This window comes from Raphanus sativus, chromosome 2, assembly GCF_000801105.2.
Source record: "Raphanus sativus cultivar WK10039 chromosome 2, ASM80110v3, whole genome shotgun sequence".
Taxonomy (NCBI): domain Eukaryota; kingdom Viridiplantae; phylum Streptophyta; class Magnoliopsida; order Brassicales; family Brassicaceae; genus Raphanus; species Raphanus sativus.
The window spans coordinates 4,538,242-4,562,133 of NC_079512.1; the positions used below are offsets into that span (position 1 = coordinate 4,538,242).

The following is a 23,892-nucleotide window of genomic DNA, read 5'->3' on the forward strand; positions in this document are numbered from 1 at the left end:
CCTTAGAGATAATCTTGTAACTTACGTTACACAAACTAATAGGCCGAAACTGAGCCATGTCATTCGGTTTTGTTGTCTTTGGGATGAGACAAATATTGGTTTCATTCAGTCCATCAGGCATTATCCCTTCAGTAAGGAACTTATTAACCATAAGAGTTAAATCATCCTTTACTATATCCCAGAACTTCTGGTAGAATAGTGCAGTCATTCCATCTGGCCCCGGTGCTTTCTCTGGATGCATGGCAAAGAGTGCTAATTTTATCTCCCACTCCGTTACCGGTGCTGTAAGACTGTCGTTCATTGGCTCCGTTATTGTCGTAGGAACTTCAGATAAAGCTTCTTCAATATCCTGTGGATTGGTAGACTCAAAGATTTGTCTAAAATAACTAGTAGCAATGGCTACTAATCCCTCTTCATCCTCCACAATATTTCCATTTTCACCTAGAAGCTGAGTGATTTTGTTCCTTGCTCTCCTTTGTTTCGTTAAGGCATGGAAAATTTTTTGTATTGCATCTCCTTCCCTTAGCCAAAATACACGACTCTTTTGTTTCCAGAACATTTCTTCTGCCTTAAGAGCATCAGAAAGCTCCTTCAAAGCTGCTGCAATCTCCTCTGTTGTGGCATCATCATCTGCATATAAAGCTTCCACTTTTTCTTTAAGCTCTTCCACCAGTTTTGCTGAGTTTATATTATTTTGTCTTCTCCACTCGCTTAATGCTTTCCTGCAGCTGGAAATATGTTCCATTGTAGAGGCATTGGGAGGAAGATCAGGTGATTTCCATCCCTCCAAAATAACTTGTCTCAGTTCCTCGTTATCCAACCATCTTTTGTCAAACTTAAATTTCCTGGATCTTCTGGATGGTTTTTTGAGGATATCAGCAAGTATCGGACGATGATCCGATCCCCATAACCTCATGTACTTCATCTTCGAATGAGGGAACTTTTCATGCCAGTCAGCATTTCCTACTGCTCTATCCAGACGACATCTAACAGTTACTCTCTCTGCCCTTTTACCAACTATGATAGCATATCTCCAGTGTATGGAAATTCTAGCATCCCACAATCATTTAGCATTTGTTTGAAAGGTAAAAAAGAGCTATCAGTACGTTGTCTTCCACCTTCTTTTTCATTATGACCTGTAATCTCATTGAAATCTCCTATCATAAACCAAGGTCCACTTCTTGTTGTTGAGAAACGCGTAAGACGTTCCCAAACATGATCTCTACGTTCCAATACAGGATCCCCATAAACAAACGTCATAAAGACTTTTATTCCATCAATGACTGCCTCAATGTCAATCATTCTGTTATTTGAAAATAAAACATTAACTTGAAATTCATCCATAGAGAAAAGAGCTAAATCTCTGCTGAGACCAAGTGGCTCAACGGTAAACAAATGATCAAATCCTAAATCTGCCTGAATGTTTTGCAACATCAGTCTCTTATTCTTTGTTTCAGATAGAAACACGAGTCCTGGGCGATGCTTCTGACACATCTCCGTAAGGCGTCGAACTGTGAGGTCGTTTTCAATCCCCCGACAGTTCCAACTAATTGTCCTCATTGATAAGTTTTTGGGGTTTTCTTGGACCCCTCCAACTTATTAGACTTGTGTGAACTTGATCTCGGTTTCTGCAAACCGCTATGACGATCAGTATCCCCCAAAGAGAGGACACCATATTTTCTTGGCGATCCACGACGTAAGAACTCAGTCTTCCTAATATGCATGCCACACGGAACCAAGGATCTAGAGCTTCCTTTACTGGTTTGTCGTTCCTTAGTGCTCTTAGGTGCCGTTAGTTCCTTAGACGTGTTTCCAACATCCATTGCTTCTAGTTCTTCGCCAAGCAAATCATCTGTTGGCTCATCCAGCACATCAGTTTCCACTATACCATCATTCTCTTGTTCCATCGAATTTGCTTCCCCCATCTCCATATCCTGTAAGGCTTCAATCATCTGACCTTCATCCATATCATCCTTAGAAGTCTCTTTCTCCTTAGGAGAGAAAGTAATTGCACGAGATTCACATTTAACTCTGTAGGTAACGTGATCCGTCCTTTGTGCTCGCGACGGAGTTACTATTGCACTTGCAATCTTACGTCCACTGTGACGAGAAGGTCCCTCCTCCACCAGTATATCATCATCTTTCTGATTAGTGTTCGTCCTGTTTGTACTAGCACCTTCGTGATACCCAATCCGCAACACATCACCATGCTCCTTTTCCACAAGAGGCCTTGCTTCTCTTATGTTCTTGGCTCTCCACGTTTGCTTCTTACTAAGCTCATATGGAGCGTAGAAGAGGATCTGTCACCCGCTCTACGAACCACTGTATCCCGTGGGCGTTCCCGATCAGTACCCTGCCTGTCGTCCCTCCAATTACCATAAGCATAGTCCCTTGAACCATAGTTGTCAGACTTGTTGCCCTCAGATTTGTATCCCTTACGGTTCTCATACTGACGGTCAGACCAGTTGTGGTAGCGATCCCGTTCCGTTCTATCCGCCAACAAAGATTGGCGTGACGGTGGCTCAAAAGGAAGGTGGACTCGAGAGAATACCCCAGCCTCCTTCGCCTGTAATCGTTGTTCCTCCAGTTTAGTTGGACAATATGCAACTTCATGTGTTAAGAAACCACAGTGGGAGCAATGTTTAAAGAGCAGATCATATTTGAAATGAATGTTCACTTCATCTCCCTCACGTGACTGAACTTTCTTGTTGAAAAGCATTGGCTTTCTCGTGTCAACATCAATTAACAGTCTTCCAGCTGATAGTTCAATGGTATCAACATGACCCAACTTCCTCCCGATGTTCTTTAGGTTCGTGACAGTCCAAAGATGGAGCGGTATACCAGAGATTTCAACCCAAAAAGGGATGATCCATGGGTAATCATCGTGTACCATTGGCTCCCATCGGACCAAAACAAACATACAAAAATTATAATGGAATGGTCCTAGACTGAGAATATATTTCAAATCCTCCTCCGATGTGAAATTAAACAGAAACTTGCCATTACCAAGGTCATTAGCAGTGATCCTCTCTTGCAAGCCCCATTGTGTCGGCATAGCCTTAATCAGTTTCTCCACAATCTGCTTCTTTGGGTTTAAGATCTTACCAATGAGTGACATACGAAACTCACTGATGATATGTGAGTCATCTTCTTCCTCTAACAGAATTGTGTCATCGTCGTCATCGAACTGAATTCCCTTACCCTTAACATCTACCCTAAGAGCAGATGAGAATCGATGGGAAGATCCCATGATGTGTGTCGAATCACAGTAGTACTTAGCCGAAGAGCTAAGAGAGATTTATCAAACCAGAGAGCTTGATCAAAACAGAGAGCTTGACGCCGTCAAAACAGAGTGTCGTGATCGATACGTAACCAGTGCCTATAACGGTATAGAAATCGTAGCCTTGAACGGATAACTCGATGCAGGAGAAGGTGGCTAATCTAACGTCAAGGAACGTGTAGATTAGGAGAAGATCTAAATCTCAAGGGAGATTTGGATCTAAGAAAATGCCATCGCCACGTGTAGATTATGAGCTATCTTTTATGAAATCCTTATTCCAATAAGTCCCACTTAGTATTTGTAATTTATTTTAGCAAAATACTGAATTTTATATTTGGCTTTGCTCCAAAAGTTTATGGTATCTAATTTTTTGGATAATAGCGAAATTAATAATTGATTGAATCAGATTTAACTGATAAAATGTTCACTCACTAGCATCTACGTTACACACGTTAATGGTGTGGAGTGTTTGTTATAAGAAATTACCTGACTATACAAATTCTTAGTGTACGATTTTGAATCCGTCACCACAAATGCTTTGTGCCACAAACTATTCATGATATTATTTGAGTGAACAAAAGATCTCCATTCTTCAATACTTGCTCATATATTCCTCTATAAATAGGGCATGCTATAAACTCACAAGATAACTCACTCATCCCCTAAAACCTAGCCATTTGTTTTCTTAAGATAAGAAAAAACCATGGCAGAACCGTCTAGTTTGCTGGGGAAGCTTGAGATAGAAGTGGAGATCAAAGCTTCGGCTGAAAAGTTCCATCACATGTTCGCCGAGAGACCACACCATATCCCCATAGCAACTCCAGGCCACATTAAGGGATGTGATCTGCACGAAGGCGAATGGGGCAAAGTCGGCTCTATCATCGTCTGGAACTACGTCCATGGCAAGTCAAATTTATGCACTATTTGATAAAAACATTCTATTGATTCAAAACTGAAACTAATTAAAACTCATTTTTATGAGATGTGCAACGATCACTAAACTGATATTAGACGGTCACCAAAATATACTATCACTGAAACATTTTTCAATAACAAGAGAATTCCAAACAAGAAAAATTATTTCAAAAAAGAATTATTTCTCTTTTAGCAAAAAAAAAAGAATTATTTCTCAAAGAAAAAGAAAAAATATAATTTTCAGAACAAAAATTAATCTTGACATATATATCCACGAGGGGATGACCACTGTAAATCTGTAATACCATCATTTGCATACAATATACATGTTTATGATATGGTTTTGAACTACATTAATGTTGATTCTCAAAATCAAGTCTGTGTAAATAATCAAATTTGAACTACTTGGTGTAGATGGAAAGCCAAAGGTGGCGAAGGACATAATAGAAGCGGTGGATCGGGAGAAGAACCTGTTCAAGATGAGGGTTATAGAAGGTGATCTCATGAAAGAGTACAAAAACTTTGTGTTGACGATCCAGGCGACCCCTAAGCATGAAGGGTCTGGAAGTATTGTGCACTGGCACATTGAGTATGAGAAAATTAGTGAGGAGGTGGCTCACCCTGAGACTCTTGTCCAGCTCCTTACTGAAATGTCCCAAGGGATCGACGAACATCTCTTGGCGGAAGACTAGAGGACCCCGTCCTCATATGTGTGTGCGTGTGTGTGTTTGCCTTCGTCTTAATTAAGGATTTTGCTTAATTATGTATTTGAAATAAATAATGAGGCGGTGCCTGAATTTGTCTAAGAGATATGTTGGTGTGCGATGCGTGTACGTATGCATACTACAACAGTCGTCAGTTATCTTTAAAGTTTCTTAATTTGAAAAACGATGTGTAGTAGAAGTTTGTGTATGCTACTACCCTTCACGTTGGTTATAATGTAATATTTTATATTATTTCCACCTTTGTTCAACTTAATTGTTTTTCTTTCCTAAAACCTTTGGAAGTGTGTCGACCTGGTTATGAGATAAGAGCAGCTCCATTGAAGAATCTAACAGGGTTTTTTAATATTTAAAATAAAAGAAAAATTAGCAAAATTAAGAGAGAGCATGCAAAGGTTCTTTTTTTTTTTTTTTCCAAAATGCATGCAAAGGTTTTTAAGTAAGAGATTTAAGAATATGTTTATTGTAGGATTCTTAAGATGGTGTTCATAGTATAAAATAAAAACCGTCTCTTAACTTTTAACTAAGAAAAACTAAGAACTATTTTTAAATATATTACGCTAAAAACTCCAATCATAAGAATCATGTCACTTAGATAATGTTTGAACAGGTGTTATAACAAGCTGAAATAATAATTATATTAATATTTTTATTTTTTAGGAACTGTTATAGGTTTTAACCGTTAATCACATGCTCTAAAGGGTTTGGTTACTTGGTGTTATGGATTTAATTCACTTTATAATAAAACCTTGCTAAAACAGTAAAACCTTTCTGCAACGAGATAACAAGAAATCCCATCGAGAGGAATACAAATGAACAATATATGATGAAATCTATGTAAAATAACCTTTTAACCACATAACTTTGTGTTATGGATTTAATTCCTTTTATAATATACTCCTATGTGTTATCTCCAGATATATTATATAAAAAGTCAATTTTCTCAAATAGCACAAAATAGTTTTGATCATAACATAACGTAGAATAGAAAAAAAAAAACGTAGAATAGAAAAAAAAACAAAATATCTTTCACTAAAAAATAAAAAGCTAAAACTATCTTTAATATATAATAAAATTTAATATAAATAAATATTTTAAAAGTATTTAATTTTTTAAAAAAATAAATAAATATTATCACCCCTAATTTTACATCCTAGACTCAGAAATTCTAAATCAAAAACTCTAAATTTCAATCTCTAAACTCCACCTCCAAAATCTAAATTACAATTCATAGACGTTTAACATTAAGATCTGTTTTGAAATAATTTAAAGGATATAAAAAAAGAAATTGAAACCTAGTTTTTGATATATTTTGAGGAGACATGATGATCTGTATAAAAATGAGAGGAAAAACCATCATTTATTTGGTAGACAGCCATACATGCTTGTTGCCCTCTAGCTAGATCGCAACTGATTTGTTCTGTCATTTTAAATGCTATCAATTTGTGCGGGTCTACCTTTTCTTCTTTCCAAAAAATGTCGAAAATGAGTGTTAGGAAAACGCTAGACGTTAAAAATACATGATGGAGTCTAGACTGATCAATTGTGTTTCAAAAAAAAAAAGTCTTAGACTGATCACTTATACGAAATATCTATTTATTTTTATTTTTCTGGAACATCAAGTTCGTTATAATATAAAAGTCAAAAACAGGCCTAGACTTTATAAGAGGCCCAAACTTTGTAGGAGCATCATTCTGCTCAATGCCATTACAATCGTCTATGGTCAGAAAGTAAGTTACTCGATCGAATGCTGAACGTTTTATAAGCTGATAATGGTGAGACCTCTTCTGTTCTAGGCTTGTTGTTAGTAATATAAGCAGCAAGCAAGCTCCACCACACTTGTGAGATACGTGATTATCCACTGAAAAGGCCTAATTTTGAGTGGAGATTCTTGGCGATCAGTTCTCCACGACTCCAGATGAGAAGTCTTGTATGTGAATACAACAAGGAAACCATTAAATATAACCTAGCTTAAATGCTAGGCATGGTACCATATTCCCATATAGATTCTCCTTCCAAAAGACTGCACTTATTATATAAGCAGAGTTACACACACATCAAAGATCAACCAACATAAAAAGCGATGGCTCAGATGGCGAAATCCATGATAGAAGTGGAGATCAAAGTGTCAGCTGATAAGATTTTCCAAGCTATCAAGGCTACTTCTCGCAGCGTACCAAAACTATCTCCAGAGAAAATACTTAGCGTGGAGGAGCAAGTCGGTGATGACACCAAGAACTGGACTTTGTCTGTCGGTAAAATAAAATAAAAATTCTCTCCTCTTATTACAGCTCCCATAAGTAACTCTCTGTATCAATTTGATATGATGTGGGTTTTTTTTGCAGATGGAAAAGTGGAGAAGATGAAGGAGAGAGTTGAAATAGACGAGGAAAACAAATCAATGACGGTGTTTGTGTTCGATGGAGATGTAATGGAAAACTACAGTAGCTTCAAATGCAACCTTCAGATTATACCGAAGCTCCATGGGAGAAGTATAGCGAGATGGAGCTGGGAATACGAGAAGCTTAACTCAGATTCTCCAGCTCCTAACAAGTATATGGACTTTGCGGTCTATCTCACTAGAGATATCGAGTCTAGTCTTCTCAAAACGTAAAGATGCAAGTTATAGATGTGTTGCTTTGTTTATAACAATGGTTGCATCTCTTTATGCCATGTGTGTACGTGCGGAAGTTACATGAATAAAAGTTTGAAGGGGGTTGTGTTTTGACGTTAGTATACCTAGTTCTTTTTATTATGAAATAATATCGTGTAATCCATTTACATACTCTTGCATAATAAATCATCTTATTGGGTTGACAGAAGGATGGTCGCTTAGGGATTGTCCCCACAAGTATTATTTTTGGAATTTTATACTCAAAATAAGAACTTTTCTAGAGATTTATCCATTAAAAATAAGAAATTGAAGGGAATTGTGTCATCGAATATTTTGATGATTTCAATATAGTCGCATCCACGCATATTAATCTTTTGTTCATTATTATAAAACTACTCTTCCAAGCTCCGAATTATGCTATGGTTGCTATCTAGATTGACAGATATACACTACTCTCTTCGTTAACCAAAGTGGATCATGCTTTATGGCTCACGAATTGATTGCTTTCCCCCTAATACTCATCAAAGTCTTTTGTATGACTAGAGCTACCAATGCTATTTTATATAGCCTTATCATTTACAATTTTAATAAGTTATCAGATAATTCTGCCTTATCAGTCAGTGCCAGATGTGTTATCGTGATCAAAGAGAAGAAAGAACTAATCAAAATTATTGATAATAAAATAATTTCAAGTGCATTTCTCGCGTCACTTATTCATCTATCAAAAGGGGCTAAAGAGCTCAGAAGGGACACATTCATTCTCAAACCCTCAGAGACATTTGGAAATTAGCGAAAGATCAAGAATGGCGGAAGAAGCATCTAGTTTGGTCGGGATCCTTGAGACAACTGTGGATCTGAAATGTTCAACGGAGAAGTTCCATGACATGCTTGTTGGCAGACCACACCATGTCTCCAATGTATCTCCATCCTACATTCAGGGCTGTGAGCTGCACGAAGGCGAAATGGGCCAAGTTGGTGCTATCATCGTCTGGAATTATGTTCATGGCAAGTGAACATTATATTTCTCAAACCTATTATATATGTCTTATTTAATTGAAATGCAAGCTTTCTAGCAATCCCAATCCTATAAGTTTTTTTACACTGGTTAGATGGGGAGGCAAAAGTATTGAAAGAGAGGATCGAGTCAGTAGACCCGGAGAACAATCGAGCCACGTACAGGGTGCTAGAGGGTGATCTAATGAAGGAGTACAAGAGTTTTGTGTTAACATTCCAAGTAACCCCTAAGGAGGGAGAACCTGGAAGTATTGCACATTGGCACTTCGAGTATGAGAAAATTAACGACGAGGTGGCTCACCCTGAGACTCTCCTCCAGTTCGCGGTGGAGGTCTCCAAAGAGATCGATGAACATCTCTTGTCCGAGGAATAGAGAAAGACTTCTCTTGTATCTTTGACAACATCTATACATATATTTTTGTGGAATTGCCTTGAAGTTCAGTCTTTGTGATTAGTGATATAAATAAGGACTAAGGAGCCGCCTTGTCCAACTTTGTGAGAGAGATATGTCATGAGTATGTATATATTTAAGATCATGTTACGTTGGAAGTTGTTACTTTTGAGAAGCATATATATGAGACTACTCGAAATTTATGTATGATTTGTTTTAATAAAAAAACAAGATTTTGACCCTGGGGTTTGTTTTTGAAATTATTTTTATATAAGGTAGTGTATATACTCACTTTTATCCAGAACCGTGAATAAAATCATACCGAACTGAAAATCAAAACTAAGATTGAATTAAATTCCATAAAAAACCGAGTTGATCAGATATTTTGGAACCAAAATTGAAACTGAACTGAGAACCAAATAGGTACTTAAATTTCTAAAATATAAATTATATATTTACAAATATTGATTATATTTAATTTATTAATGACCAATTATCCTAAAAATATTATTTATAATCCAAATTACCTGAAAACTGAATTATATGATTTTTTTTTAATTCAAAATATTAGAAATTATCCAACATTGTTATTCGAAATATCCGAATTGACCTATATTTAAACTGAGAACCCCATATTATATGATATTTTGTCTATAAATCCAAATTATTCGAAAACCAGAATCACACCGGAACTGAAGTGGATCAATTTTTTTTTTTTTTGCATATTAGCCGATTTCAAAATTTTCTAGTGAACCGAATCAAAAACCAAAATAACCTAACTTAAATCAAACCAAATCAAACCTTGTAAATACATGAATGGTTCCTAAAATTCTAATACCAAAACCTAAAAGCCTGAGCCGAAACCGAATGTTGAGGGTTAATAGTGCAACTACATTTAAATGGTGCAAAGAAGAATTCTATACGTAAAAATTATATATAACTGTTTTTAGCGGGGTACATATATGGTTTATAGATGAATTAAGATATAAACATTGCTTTCATATCCTATTCAGACCTACAGTCGAACAGGTAAACCCACTGTTGTATATAATCTGATATAGCTTATGTTTTTCATGTAGCATTGTATTTGAAGTCCTAGCAACTGATATGTTTACACAGAGTTTGGATTTAATGAAAACCTATTAACTAAAAATATGATAAAACCCAAAATCTACCACTAACTCGTGAACTGACATATGTTGACCCGGAAAAAGCCCAAAAAAATATAATATTTTAAAAATTTTGATTAAACTTCTCATATACTTTATAATATTAAATAAAACTAAATAAACTATTTTATTTTTCATATAAGTAAATGCATTGTATATATGTTATGCATTTTAATTTATAAGCTTTCTAATGTTCAATAATATTATAATTTTAGTGTAGATAATGAATTTTTTATAAAGCATAATGTGTTTAGGAATATAAATAAAATAAAATTTATGATTATTGGAATGAGGTTTCTTAATGATTTATAGATGCAATGAATTAAATTAATAAATATGTATAGTTTTAAGACCATAAACCAAGAGATAAAATTGTCATTAGTGAGAATTAAATTTTCTTTGTAAATTTTGGGTATTTTTGGAAAAGTTAAAATTTTCATTAGATGGAAAAAACATAAATGTTGATATTTTAATAGTGTAGATTATTTCGGAAGTATTTTTTACCCAACTAATCGTATTAGTATTTGATGACAAAAAAAAATTGTATTCATAACACATCAAACTTAATGTAGATAAAATGAAATAAAATAAACAGATAACAAATATATATCTATCGAAAACATTTAAAATAATTAAAAGTGACTTGGATTAGTGGTAGTTTCATGTTCTCTTTCTTTCATTCGCCAGGGTTCGCTACCTTTTTTTTTAGCAACAGGGTTCGCTACCTGAAAATCGAAATATTCTATTTTTACTGTTTTCGTTCACTGAGAGATTATATGTATACCTCTATCTTTTTTTTGTTTTTCACATAACACTAATTTAAGCCTGTTTTTTCCATATTATTAACGATAATACCTTAATTTTCTTATAGCTTTTGTATGGATTTGATATATTTATTGAGTAAAAAATCTGTTTTGGAGCTTTAACCTTATAAAAACTGAATAATCTTGAGATTTCAATTACTCAGCTCCATAAACCGTATAATAAACAAAACATATTAACACGACGTTTCTTTAAACCAAGGTCTATGCATAGATGGCTGTATAACATCACCGCTTTGGTCTAACTTTCCTTCACTGTTGAGCGTTGATTTCGTAATCGACTCAAAGTCCCAGTTTTTGAACATAGGGTTTGATTAAGATTTTAAGAGTAACTAGTTTTTGACCCGCACGTCCGTGCGGGTGTATATTTTTATAAAATATATTGTTTTCATGTCAATATTAGAGTTGGACAAAAAACATGAATCGAAAAAATTAAACCGATCCCGATCCAAGAAAAAGTACCAAACCCGAATTAAAATTGATTAAATACCAAAATTTTAGTATTAACAGAACTAAAACCGAATTCGATCCGAAGTTCGGATTCCGAACCAAAGTATTTTAGATACCTAAATGTATTCAAAATAGATTTGTATACTTATATATATTATTTTTTAGATTTAATGTATATAAAAACATCTTGAATATATATGGTACTTATAAGTTGGTTTAAATAATTGAAAATATATATAAATAGTCAAATGTAAATATCTAAAAGTTAAAGTATACTCAAATCACCAAAAATAATTAAAATAATTATTGATTATCTATCCAAATATTTAAATCAAACCAACTTAAATGTTAAGTTCAGGTATTATGATATATGTTATACAAATTTATATGTAATATACTATTTTGTTTATATATTTTGAGAAATTTAAAATATATAATGAATTTTAAAAATAATTTAAATGAGTTATCTGAACATGAACAAACCGGCAAATATCTGAATCGAATCCGAATCAAAATTTAGAAATATCCGAATGTGACTGAAATCTTTGACCCCGAAAACCCGAAACCGAAACAAACCCAAACCAAATCCGAATGGGTACCCGATCGCCCACCCCTATTTCACAATCTATTTTTCCTTTAAAAACACAACAAACATATAATTAATAGTATTTTATATTTACTCTTATTATAAATAATCACATATATTATATTTTAAAAATTTAATGTGAAATATAAAATCATAATTTAAGTTGATATACGAAATTTGACTTTTTATTGTATTTTTCTTATATATATGAAAACATTTTTTAATAATGTTTATTGGAAATTTTTTTAGTAAAAATAAATCTTTGAATATATATATATATATATATATATATTTCGAATCAATTTTTGATATAAATCAGGTTTAAATATTATTTTGATTTGAAGTATATATATATATATATATATATATATATATAAAGTTTAAATTTTGTCTTGTGATATTTTGACAAATGATATTTTAGATATTTAGATTAACATATTTTCGTATATTTTAAAGTTGACCCAAATAGATAATTTCTCATAAAATAATAGACTCCCAATTTTTTAATAACGTAGTTCATTCTTTTCTTAATACACTGCTATCTATATTTTCAAACAACATTATATAATTTTTATACTATTATTTATGTTTCCAAATAGACATTTTATTTTAAACTGGTATTTATGTTTTTAAACAAACCTATTTTTCAAACTGCTATCGATATTTCTAAATAAACATTTTTTTTAAAAAATGAATCTAAGTTTCCAAACAAACCTAATTTTTACTCCAGTTTTAATAATATAGATGTGGTATATACAATTGAGATAAGAGGAAGTACAGAGGAAACACAACACAACAGAGGAAGCTTACATCTATTTAGGCGTCACACTTTTGTTGGTTGCCATTTAGGTGTATGTATTTTTTGGTGAGTACTGAATGGGAAAATACTTATATATAGGGTGATAAATTGATATAGAATATGCAATAAAACTGTATTTAATAGTTAGATTTATGGCGAGATCGTAGGGTTGTTATTGGTGGTATTATTCTTTTATTATATAACAAATTATTTGTTATAAGTCAAGTTGTTAAGAGTGTATCACACTAAAATATATGTAAAAATATGAGGTTGACTTAACTGGGAATGTTTCTATTGCTATAAAGCAGGTTTTTAAGAGTGTATCAGGTCAAATATATAAGCAAAATTATGACTGATTTAAATATGAATATTTCTATTGGATAGAACAACACTATTGCAGTATCTCCTAAACATTTATAATAAGGATATTTGTAATTTAAATGAATCAAACCGATATTTTCAGAAAAACGTGGGAGTTAAGTTTTAAAATTGATTTTCCTTTTTATCTTTTCTATATTGTGGGTTGTTGCCATAGTTGTGCATACCGTACGGGAACTTTTTTGAAATTGAATACATCATTTGCTAACTATAGTTTGTGATATAAAATTTAAAGTGTATAAGCTATTAATGTGATATCTATCTTATTAAAACAGAAACATTCTGTTGGACCTAACATTTATTTTATAAGTTTTTAAATTAAATACACATTTATACTTTATAATTAAACATACATTAAATCATTTATGTTCCTTTCTTTATACTACTATCCATGTTTCCAAATAATATACTTATTTCTTTATACTACTATCAATGTTTCCAAACAATATATTTATTTCTTTATACTACTATCAATGTTTCCAAACAATATATTTTTATACTACTATCAATGTTTCCAAATAATACAATAATTAATCTTAGTTATTTTATATCTATCATTTTCTCTTTAAAATTTTGTAGAAACGTCATAATTTTAAAGTTCACTATCATAAATTGCAAAATAGTGAACTTTAAAATTTCGATTATAGAAGTTATTACAATTTAAATCCAATTAGATTACATATCGGTCATCCATCAGTTCAATCGGTTAGTCTCGGATTTTAGTGATTTTTAATATGAATATTTTAAAAACATAAATTGAATTGTCAGATCTCCGGATTAACCGGTATAATCACAATCGGGTTGAATTTAAAAATACTGATTTAAATGCAAAAATATTTTAAATACACACTCTTTAAAATTTACCAAAATATTTGTTAAATTATTAGTGAAATTTTTCATCGTAAAATATTCCGCGCTTCAAAAGCGCGGGTAAAAATCTAGTTTCAATTATATAAACTACAACCGCTATGTATATTAAAAGATATGAGAACAATAGTTTGTGTATATCGTAATACAACATTTTCAATTATATAATGTGTAAGCTATTAATGAGATATGTCAGCTATCTAATATATTAAAACTGAAGTACAAATAGTACTTAACCCTTAGAGTTGCACAAAAATTACAATGGCATGCCACTCATTTTAATTAAAGATTATCCAATTAAATATAACACATACCCAAATAATATTTATTATCTTGCCATACAAATCCAAAACGTGATTCTCTAACATATATTTCGCTTTAATTAACCACATTGCCATATAAATCAAAAACGTATTTATTAACTTGCCATAAATTTCACTATTATTAAAACTATATTGCCATGTTAATCTAAAACAGGATTAATAATTTATTCTCATCAAAATAAACTACTTTGCCATTATTATTATCCAAATATATTGATCACGTAGATCCTATGTGTGATTACTCATAATAATTAAATTGAAAAAATATTATAATTTTGTATATGAGTAACATAAATTTGACATAAACGAAAAGTTTCGAATAAAATTTTGTATTACTAGCTGTTTTATACGAAATAATAAACATTTCATACACATATTAATATATAAAATCAATATGACTCCTTTTAATATTTAATAAATATTGAACATATACTTTTGTCAAAAAATAAGTTGTCCCTTTATAGTATAGATATAATTACTAATTTTAACATTTAAAATAGAGGAATTTTATATATTAATTTAGATTTATATATTAAAAACCACTGGATAGAAGAGTTTTTTACTTCTTTTAAACAATATTCTCTAAAACGTTTTTTAATAAATTTTTTTTTTGAAGACATTTTGGTGACAAAAACTTAAAAAATGATATTGAGAGAATTACCATTTTAAATATTAGGGTTTGAAAATAATATAAAATTAGTAGAAACAAAAACAATAATAAATATTTGAATGTATTAGTAATCATTTGTTTGTGATATAAATACATTCAATATGATAATAATCAAACAATAATCTAATATCGTTTGATCACAGTTAATAAAATCCAGTAATTACCAATGGTTTATAAGATAACAACAATTTTTATAAATTAAAATAAATAGCCCTGTCGGCGTGTATGTCAAACTTTAGACATGTATTTATTAAAAAATCAAAAAAATCAGATATGATTTATATATATTTAAATCAAAATATTTGGAATGTAATTTAATAAAACTTAAAAGTATATCTAAATCTCTAATATTTACATTTTTGCTGTTTAATATATCAAAATAATTGAATTAAAGTCTGCAGAACGTGAAAACAAAATTTCTAATAATTTGGAAGTTAAGCGCATTGAACATGATACAAAAATATCAAAAGAAAATAACATATTAATCTACAACATGAACATAAAAATCAAGTTGACAACATTATCAAAAATTAGAATATATAAGAACCAAGAATAAATACCCGTGCGGGCGCACGGGTCAAGCTCTAGTTGTTTTTAATTTAGTGTAAATTTCTAAGAAAAGCTTTAGTTTATTTGCAGCATATATGAAAACAAATACATTTGTATAGTGAGAGACATGAGAACAATACGTTGAAACTGACTTAATGATTGAAAGCCCTTTTTTCAAAAAAAAAAAAACTGACTTAATGATTATTATGATTTATTTGATATAGTGATTTACGATAAAATGTTAAATAATAATGACTATGGTAACGTATATTGTGGAGCGAGTGGTTAAAGAAAGAATTGATTACTTTTACTTTGGTGATAATAATTAATTGTGATAAATTAATAGTTTTAGCTCAATGGCATATGGTTGTAATTATTTAGGAAAAGTTACGGTGAAATACTAATTGTACTTCGATTTTAATAGTTTAGATGATTGATTAAAATTAGTAAGCCTTTTTACAAAAAAAAATGGTTGATTAAAATTAAATAAAAAAGTGACCGATTTAATTTATATACAGGGCCCACGAATTGTGTTGATATAATAGAGTTAAATCATAGATTTTTTAGTTGTATATAATAAAAATGTTATTTAATTATGAAATGGTGTAACAACCTTCCATAAGTAGATATTTTTGAATGATTTCCTTTTAATAGTATATATATATATATATATATATTTTAAAGTTTTATTTTATAGGTATTACGAGTGGCGGATTTAGACACATTTTTAATTGGGGGCAAACTACAAAAAATAACAAAAACAATTTTGAGTTGGAGGCACATTTTATGCTTTTTCATTAAACTGCATACATTTTCATCAAATTAGTCAAGCTTATTCGAAAAAAATTTAAAAATAGTAGGGGGCACGTGACCCCGTACCCGTGTACGTACGCCCGCCCCTGGGTATTACGTTTATGTTAGTTCTCATGAAACCAATTTACTGAAATAATCTTAATGAATACAATTGATTTCAAAATACCATTGTTATTTTTATTATTATTATCTGAATTTTATTTTTTAAAATTTTTTTAAAAAATTTTAAAATTACAGAAATGCCAAAGATATCTTTAAAATAAACTATATATATTCTTACAATTACATTATGTCAAAAATCATAAAAATATTTATTTTTTCTTTTCAACCAATTTTTCTTCTTTTATATTTGGGTTTGTGCTCATATAGTAATATTTCAATTATACTTTCGTTTGTTAGCGGCATTAAATACAATTCTAAATCTAAGAGCACTTCCATCAGTTAGAATCCATCAAAGTTTCTAAAATAGAAAGAACATTAATAATATAATCACTCATTTATGTTTCATTTTCTAAAAATCAGATAAAACATTTTTTCTCTTAAGCAATGACATTTGTCCTTTGATTAGATAGACAGTTTCTTATATTCCCTTAGTTTAGAATTTTTGTTCATTCTCTTTCTTATTTCTTTTGTTTATTTTCTTTAAATGATTAGAATTCTTCCTAATACTATTGCCGGAGATGCTCTTTAGAATATATTTTATATTAGTTTCTATGATTAAAATCAAGAATTGATGCACATTAATTTGCAGGTCTTGCATGCTCATGACCCCCCCCCCCCCCCCCCCCCCCCTCTAAACTTATTTTTGTTTTGTGTTATTACTGTTAGTTATAACTAATAAAGCTATTAAATAAGAAATGAACAGATTTTTTGTGCCAACCAAAAACAAAAATTCTTTCAGAAGATAAAAAAGGTTTGAGCTCAAGACAAGATGCCCAAAATAAATAAGAACTTATAATATAAAAATAAGTATTTAAGCTTTTGAGCATTTACAAAGACAAAAAAATAAATAGAAAACCAGTGTGGTGAAAGTTAAGTGTTAAATAATTATCATTTTCCTCTGCTTTTATTGTTTCTTGTTTTTCTATAGTGGGAAGTTGTGTTTAACGTTTTAATTTATTTCATCTAAAACTTTAAGGCTTTCAATTTAGCCTTGTCATGTTCTTTATCTTTCACTTCTTTATATTTACTTATATTATTAATATTTTTTAATTTCTGTTCCTAGATTTATATGCTAATTAACAAATAGCTAAGAACTAAAAAGATCAATCACTTAGCATTAGAAAATGATTGTCTGTGTGATACTCTTTTGTTTTCTTGCTTTCTTTGAATTGGTTAGTGGTGTTTTGGAGTCTGAAATGTGAAATATAGTTTTTGAAGTAGATAGTTATTTTCTTATGGCCAGTTCATGTTGTTTTTCAAAGAAATTGTTTCTGAGGGGACTTTCTTAGCAAAATGTTATGAAGCAACTGGTTGGTAATTAACGACAGCAAAATCCTTGCGTATGGCCTTTTTATTATTTTAAAATCTGAACCAACTTTCATGTATTTATTTTTATATTTTGAAACTAAGGTGTCTTCATTGATTGACAAAGGCCGTGATCTCTTACGGATCGATCGAAATTATTTAACAAAGCAACCTGCTGCCAGTAATTATGTATAATAATTATATATTTATTCTTTTGTCGAACTAATAATTATATATTTATATATAAATATCTGAGCAAAGACTTAGCAACTGCGAAAACGAAATAGGCGAGATGCATCATGTGATTGATGAATAGATGGTTGTATAAACAAAACAAAATAATCCGGCAGGTACGAAATCATAATAATGGGGGTGTTCAGTGTTCACATGGAATACAAAAAATATTGAGGTTAGTTTAATGATCAAACGCTGTCTTCTTCAACAGATAACCGTTTTCTCTACAAATAGGCTTAAAGAGGTCATGAGAAATATACGGTTAAATCAGGATATCAGTTAGAAAGAGCATACCCAAATAGAGGGAATGGGATAATAGAGTTTGGTCCTACAGTCACGGATCTCAAAGCACATTGCTGGAAAGTGCGTTGTCCACCAAAGATGAAACACTTTCTATGGCAGTTATTGTCAGAATGTATAGCTGTCAGGAAGAATCTAAAAGCCCGGGGTCTGAAAGGGGATATTGATTGTGATCGATGTGGAGCAGATGAGGAATCTATAAACCATGTATTTTTTGAATGCCCACCAGCAGTCCAGGTCTGGGCTCTATCGAAGATCCCTACGAATCCGGCTTACTTCCCAGGACAATCCTTGTTCACAAATATGGATTATTTATACTGGAGAATCAAACCTGCATTGGACGATCATTACTTTGTGTGGATACTTTGGTACATTTGGAAAGGAAAAAATAATAAGGTTTTCAGCAATTTGGACATAGATTCACAGGATACTCTTAAACTGGCTATGACTGAATCTTTACTCTGGTCGGAAGCCCAACGGGCTTTAACACAGACAGATCAGGTTCCAGCGAGATCCGAGCCTGATTTACCGCTTCGATCATGACGATGGTGTTTTACGGATGGATCTTGGAAAACCGGAGATAATTTCTCTGGGCATGGTTGGTATAGTACATTACCAGGCTTTGAAGGATTATTGGGTGCTAGAAATACGAGAGCAAGTCAATCACCTTTACATACGGAAGTGGAAGCTCTTATTTGGGTAATGGAATGTATGCGGAATTTAAGGCAGTATAATGGTACTTTTGCAAGGGATTGTTCTCAATTGGTGAAGATGGTTTCGGAACCAGAAGAATTGCCGGCTTTTGCAAGCTACTTAGAGGACATCAGAAGTCTCAAGAGGAGTTTTCACAGCTCGGAGATTATCCATATATCAAGGACAAAAAACAAGAAGGCGGATAGCTTAGCACGTGGTGTGAACAGACGTCGTTTACTGTCCATATGGATACAGAGCAACCAAATTGATTTACAGAGTCAATATGAGTCTGTAATCTTGCCGACAAAAAAAAAAAGGCTTAAAGAGGTCATAAGGGAACTCCCTCCTCTCTCAAACCCCTATTTTCTCAAGATAAGCATTAATTATCAGAGGTAGAAAGAATGGCTGAGGCGGCAACTGAGGTGTCTAGTTTGGTTGGAAAGCTTGAGACAGAAGTGGAGATCAAAGCTTCGGCTGAAAAGTTTCATCACATGTTTGCAGGGAGACCACATCATGTCTCCAAAGCATCTCCAGGCAACATTCAAGGTTGTGACCTGCATGAAGGTGACTGGGGCAATGTCGGCTCTATCGTCTAACTACGTTCATGGCAAGTCAACTTTATAAAAAAAATTCTTATAATCATTGGATTCTATAGTTAGACCGAAATTTCTTAGGGCTAATTTACCACGAATGCGGTATGCAATAAATAAAGCGTTCTTTCTAGAGTAAATTTATTTTGAACTGAACAATACTTGGGTTCACCCCTGATGTGAACTTATGAATTCACCTCTTTCCTTATTTCAATTATATTGCCATAAATATTAATGTTACATAAATAAATAAATTATAAATTACAAAAGAAGTAAACTTTAAATCATAAACTCTAAATTCGAACCCTAAATTTTAGATTTTTAATTTTAAACCATACCCTAAACCCAAACATATACCCTAAACCCAAACATATACCCTATGTCTTAAATCTAAATTTAAATCCTAAACTCAAACCATAAACCCTAAACCCAAATTCTAAGCCCTAAACCCAAACTCTAAACGCTAAATCCTAAACCTTAAACCCAAAATGTAAATCATAAACCCAAATTTTTCAAATACCTTTGGGTTAATGATCATCAAATGTATTTTCAAATACATTTTAGTGTATAGAATTCAGGTTTATGGTTTACAGTTTGGGTTTAAGGTTTAGGATTTAGGATTTAGAGTTTGGGTTTAGGGTTTAGTGTTTGGGTTTAGGGTTTATGGTTTGGGTTTAGGGTATAGGATTTAAATTTAGATTTAGAATTTAGGGTATATAGTTTGGGTTTAGGGTATAGGTTTGGATTTAGGGTTTAGGGTTTGGTTTAAAATTTAAAATCTAAAATTTGGATTTAGGATTTGAATTTAGAGTTTATGATTTAAAATTTACTTTTTTGTAATTTATAATTTATTTATAATATGATATTAATATTTATGGCAATTTGATTGAAATAAGGAAAGAGGTGAATTTATAAGTTCACCATAGGGATGAACCTAAGTATTGTTATTTTGAACTCCCATTAAACTACTATCACGTACTTTATAATAATAGGAAGAATCTAAGAGCATTTCCAGCAAAGTATTAGGAAGGTTCTTAGTATTTAAGAAAAGAAATAAAATAAAAAATTATGAGAGAGAATGACAAAAAACTCTAGTTTCAGAGGTTTTAGAAACTCACAATATCCTCAAGAGACACATATCATTGTATAAGAGGAAACTAAAACTTTTATTGGCTTAGGAAAAATAAAATATGATGTAATAATTATAATATATACTAATATTTTTTTCTTTTTATTGGAGGTGTTCTTAGAAGCGAAATCCCATTTTTAGTTATATTACGCTATATGTGGATCTCATATGCCCACGAGGCGATGACCAATATATATATGTATATATATATGTGTATATATAATTAATAATACTATCACTTGAATATATGTATAATTATACATATATAATAAGATTTGGAACTAACATTCAAGTTATTCTCAAAGTCAAACAAATGAAAAGTAATAACTAATTGGTGCAGACGGGGAGGCCAAGGTGGCAAAGGAGAGGATCGAGGCAGTGGAGCCGGAGAAGAACTTGATCACGTTCAGGGTTATAGAAGGTGATCTGATGTAAGAGTACAAAAGCTTCTTGCTCACGATCCAGGTGACCCCTAAGCATGGAGGGGCGGGGAGTATTGTGCATTGGCACCTTGAGTACGAGAAGATTAGCGAGGAGGTTGCTCATCCCGAGACTCTCCTCCAGTTCTGTGTTGAAGTCTCCAAAGAGATCGACGAACATCTCTTATCTGAGGAATAGAGGAGAGTACCCCTCGTGTGATAATCCTATCAGTACTTGTATGTGTGGTTTGAACATTTCGATTTCTGTTTTTGAAAAGTTCGTTAATTAATGTGCGTAAAATATATGAGTGAGAAGAAAAAGTGCTATACTATATAATAAGATATATTATATATATATATATGTGAATTCTGTTACTTACTATGTGTAAGCATGTGATATGTGTTTGGATCAATAAGCCTCGTTTTCTGCTTTGATAGTTTCATATATTCAATTTATCAGTAACTGAAAGTTGAATGATTTCCCTTGAGGGATATGATCTTATTTACAGTCAAGACTATTACAACTTTACAGGAGACAATATTGTATAATATCTAGCTATACAAGCAACAGAATCTTAGATTCTATCATCCTTCCGCAGTCGCATCGTAGGACTTGATGACGGTGAGGCTGGATCGGAAATCATTGAACAAAGCTGGTAGGCAAGCTTTTTGTAAATATGTCGGCAAACTGATGGGAGATGGAACATGGAGAACTCAGAACTTATTTCATTGCAACCTTCTCACGAACAAAATGAATGTCAATTTCCACGTGTTTTGTTCTCTGGTGTGTAACTGGATTATGTGAGAGGTAAACAGAGCTGATGTTGTCGCAATAGACCAATGCCGCCTTCTTAATAGGACATCCGAGTCAGGCCCGGCGCCATTTTTTCGTGGGCCTTATGCTTTACACTAAGATAGGTTTGTAAGAAAATGATTTACAGTAGTGATAAAATGAAAAAAAACTCTGTTCTAAAATTTGTGGACTAGAATTATTCTAGTTTAAATATAATATAATTTCCAATTTCAGTTAAAGGCACACATTTATGGTTTCTTCTTCCCAGCTATACACTTTCCTCTGCATATTTCGTTGAGCACTCTGCAATATCTGCTAGATAAAGATATTTTTTTGAAAATACAGGACCTTAAATCCTAAAGAAATCTATATAAAAAAATTTGGACCCTGTGCTTTTGCACCATCAGCACTCCCTTAGAGCCGGCACTGATCCGAGTTCAAGAAGTAAATTTTGTATCCAACAAAATTCTGCAACCACGTTAGCTACTTCTTTATACTCCGCTTTCACTACAAAAATAATTCTACACTGATATATCATATATAGCAGATTGTTATAGCACTTGTTACTCAACTGTTATTTTAGATGACTTAAAAATTTCCGAATTATGTAGTAGCGTTAAGTGAGTGAGAAGATAAAATTACAGATTCTGCCAGTACTTAGCGGGAAATTAGATTTATGCGCCAAATACATTATTTAAGCATCTTCAGTAAGACTATCAAAGACATATAATAGCATTTTTCTAATGTTAAGAAAATCTATTTAAACTCCTAAATCCTAAACTCTAAAAACAATTCTTTAAACTCTATATTTTTCATATTATAACTCAAATTTTAAACTTAAATTCCAAATTTAATATTCTTAATCTTAAACTATAGTTTTCTAAACATAAATCTTAAATCAAATCCAAAATCATACGCAAAAGGAAATGCGTAAGTTGAAACCCTAAAATTATCTTTAAACCATAAACTCTAAACACAAACTTTAAAACTCTTATAATTTCACACTATAATCTTAAACTTAAACTCAAAATTTAATATTCTCAGTCTTAATCTATAACTTCCAAAAAAATAATTAAATCTTAAATTTTATATCTAACACAATTCGTAATTTCCAAAGTTCTTTAGTTTGATAACTTTAACTTAATAACTAAAATCTAAACTCCAAACAATATTTCCTAAACCCCAAATATACGTCAGACCCTATTGTACCATACATTATAAATCTACACACATAAACTATAAATCTAATTTTCCAAATTTTATTCTCAAATTTCACTCTAAATTAAACATAAACTCTATTTTTATAGAAAAAAATGATATAATGAATATTTCTGTTTTCGACACTTCAATATCAAAATTAAAATTTTAAACTCTAAGCTCTATTTCATAAACTCTTAACTCTATTTTCTAATGCCTAAATACCAATCACAAAGTTTCAATTAAAAAATTTAAATCAAAATTAATTTTTAACTTGTGAAATCTAAATCTTAGATTTTTCCAAATTAATTTTTATTTTCAGAAATTTATCATAATTATTTATATATTAAACACACAAAAATGAATTAGAATACAATGGATACAAAGAAACAATTACAAAATATCTGATTGGTTAAGATAATGTGGCTAATCAAGTTTTAGAAAACAAAAAATGTGGCCAATCAGGTTAAAGAGTGCAGATCATTCATTGTGTAACCACAACTATCGATGAAAGTTAATCTAACAGACACAAACGCAGAAGGATTAAAATCACATTTTTTTTCTTCTATCTTCTCCTTCCTCTCTTCCCTCTTACTGTGAAAAATCATTCTCTTCTTTTTTTCTTTCTTTCAGTTGACTCGCTTCATCCCTCTGTCATTCTCTTCTTTTTCTCATTATGCAGTTTTCTTAAATCTAATTTCTCAGCTCT

The 23,892-nt window shown here is 31.6% G+C and overlaps 3 protein-coding genes and 1 pseudogene across 3 annotated transcripts; all 4 read left to right on the forward strand.

Annotated features, from left to right (window-relative positions):
* The first annotated feature begins 3,890 nt into the window (after positions 1-3,890).
* On the forward strand, positions 3,891-5,151 carry LOC108841629 (MLP-like protein 43). Its single transcript, XM_018614382.2, has 2 exons — positions 3,891-4,182; positions 4,610-5,151. The coding sequence occupies exons 1-2, from the start codon at positions 3,984-3,986 to the stop codon at positions 4,885-4,887; spliced, it is 477 nt and encodes a 158-aa protein (XP_018469884.1). The 5' UTR covers positions 3,891-3,983; the 3' UTR covers positions 4,888-5,151.
* Positions 5,152-6,649: 1,498 nt separating this feature from the next.
* Positions 6,650-7,694, forward strand: LOC108841630 (MLP-like protein 31). Its single transcript, XM_018614383.2, has 2 exons — positions 6,650-7,172; positions 7,263-7,694. The coding sequence occupies exons 1-2, from the start codon at positions 7,001-7,003 to the stop codon at positions 7,529-7,531; spliced, it is 441 nt and encodes a 146-aa protein (XP_018469885.1). The 5' UTR covers positions 6,650-7,000; the 3' UTR covers positions 7,532-7,694.
* Positions 7,695-7,797: 103 nt separating this feature from the next.
* On the forward strand, positions 7,798-9,125 carry LOC108841628 (MLP-like protein 31). Its single transcript, XM_018614381.2, has 2 exons — positions 7,798-8,536; positions 8,641-9,125. The coding sequence occupies exons 1-2, from the start codon at positions 8,335-8,337 to the stop codon at positions 8,916-8,918; spliced, it is 480 nt and encodes a 159-aa protein (XP_018469883.1). The 5' UTR covers positions 7,798-8,334; the 3' UTR covers positions 8,919-9,125.
* A 10,331-nt stretch (positions 9,126-19,456) lies between these two features.
* Positions 19,457-22,033, forward strand: LOC130500410 (MLP-like protein 28; annotated as a pseudogene).
* The last annotated feature ends 1,859 nt before the right edge of the window (positions 22,034-23,892 follow it).

What these genes read in the sequence shown, in the direction of transcription:
- LOC108841629 (XM_018614382.2), top strand. Translation starts at nt 3,984, where the DNA reads ATGGCAGAACCGTCTAGTTTGCTGGGGAAGCTTGAGATAGAAGTGGAG. An exon ending in CGTCTGGAACTACGTCCATG is followed by an intron (nt 4,183 to 4,609) that starts GCAAGTCAAATT and finishes TACTTGGTGTAG; the next exon opens with ATGGAAAGCCAAAGGTGGCG.
- LOC108841630 (XM_018614383.2), top strand. Translation starts at nt 7,001, where the DNA reads ATGGCTCAGATGGCGAAATCCATGATAGAAGTGGAGATCAAAGTGTCA. An exon ending in GAACTGGACTTTGTCTGTCG is followed by an intron (nt 7,173 to 7,262) that starts GTAAAATAAAAT and finishes TTTTTTTTGCAG; the next exon opens with ATGGAAAAGTGGAGAAGATG.
- LOC108841628 (XM_018614381.2), top strand. Translation starts at nt 8,335, where the DNA reads ATGGCGGAAGAAGCATCTAGTTTGGTCGGGATCCTTGAGACAACTGTG. An exon ending in CGTCTGGAATTATGTTCATG is followed by an intron (nt 8,537 to 8,640) that starts GCAAGTGAACAT and finishes TACACTGGTTAG; the next exon opens with ATGGGGAGGCAAAAGTATTG.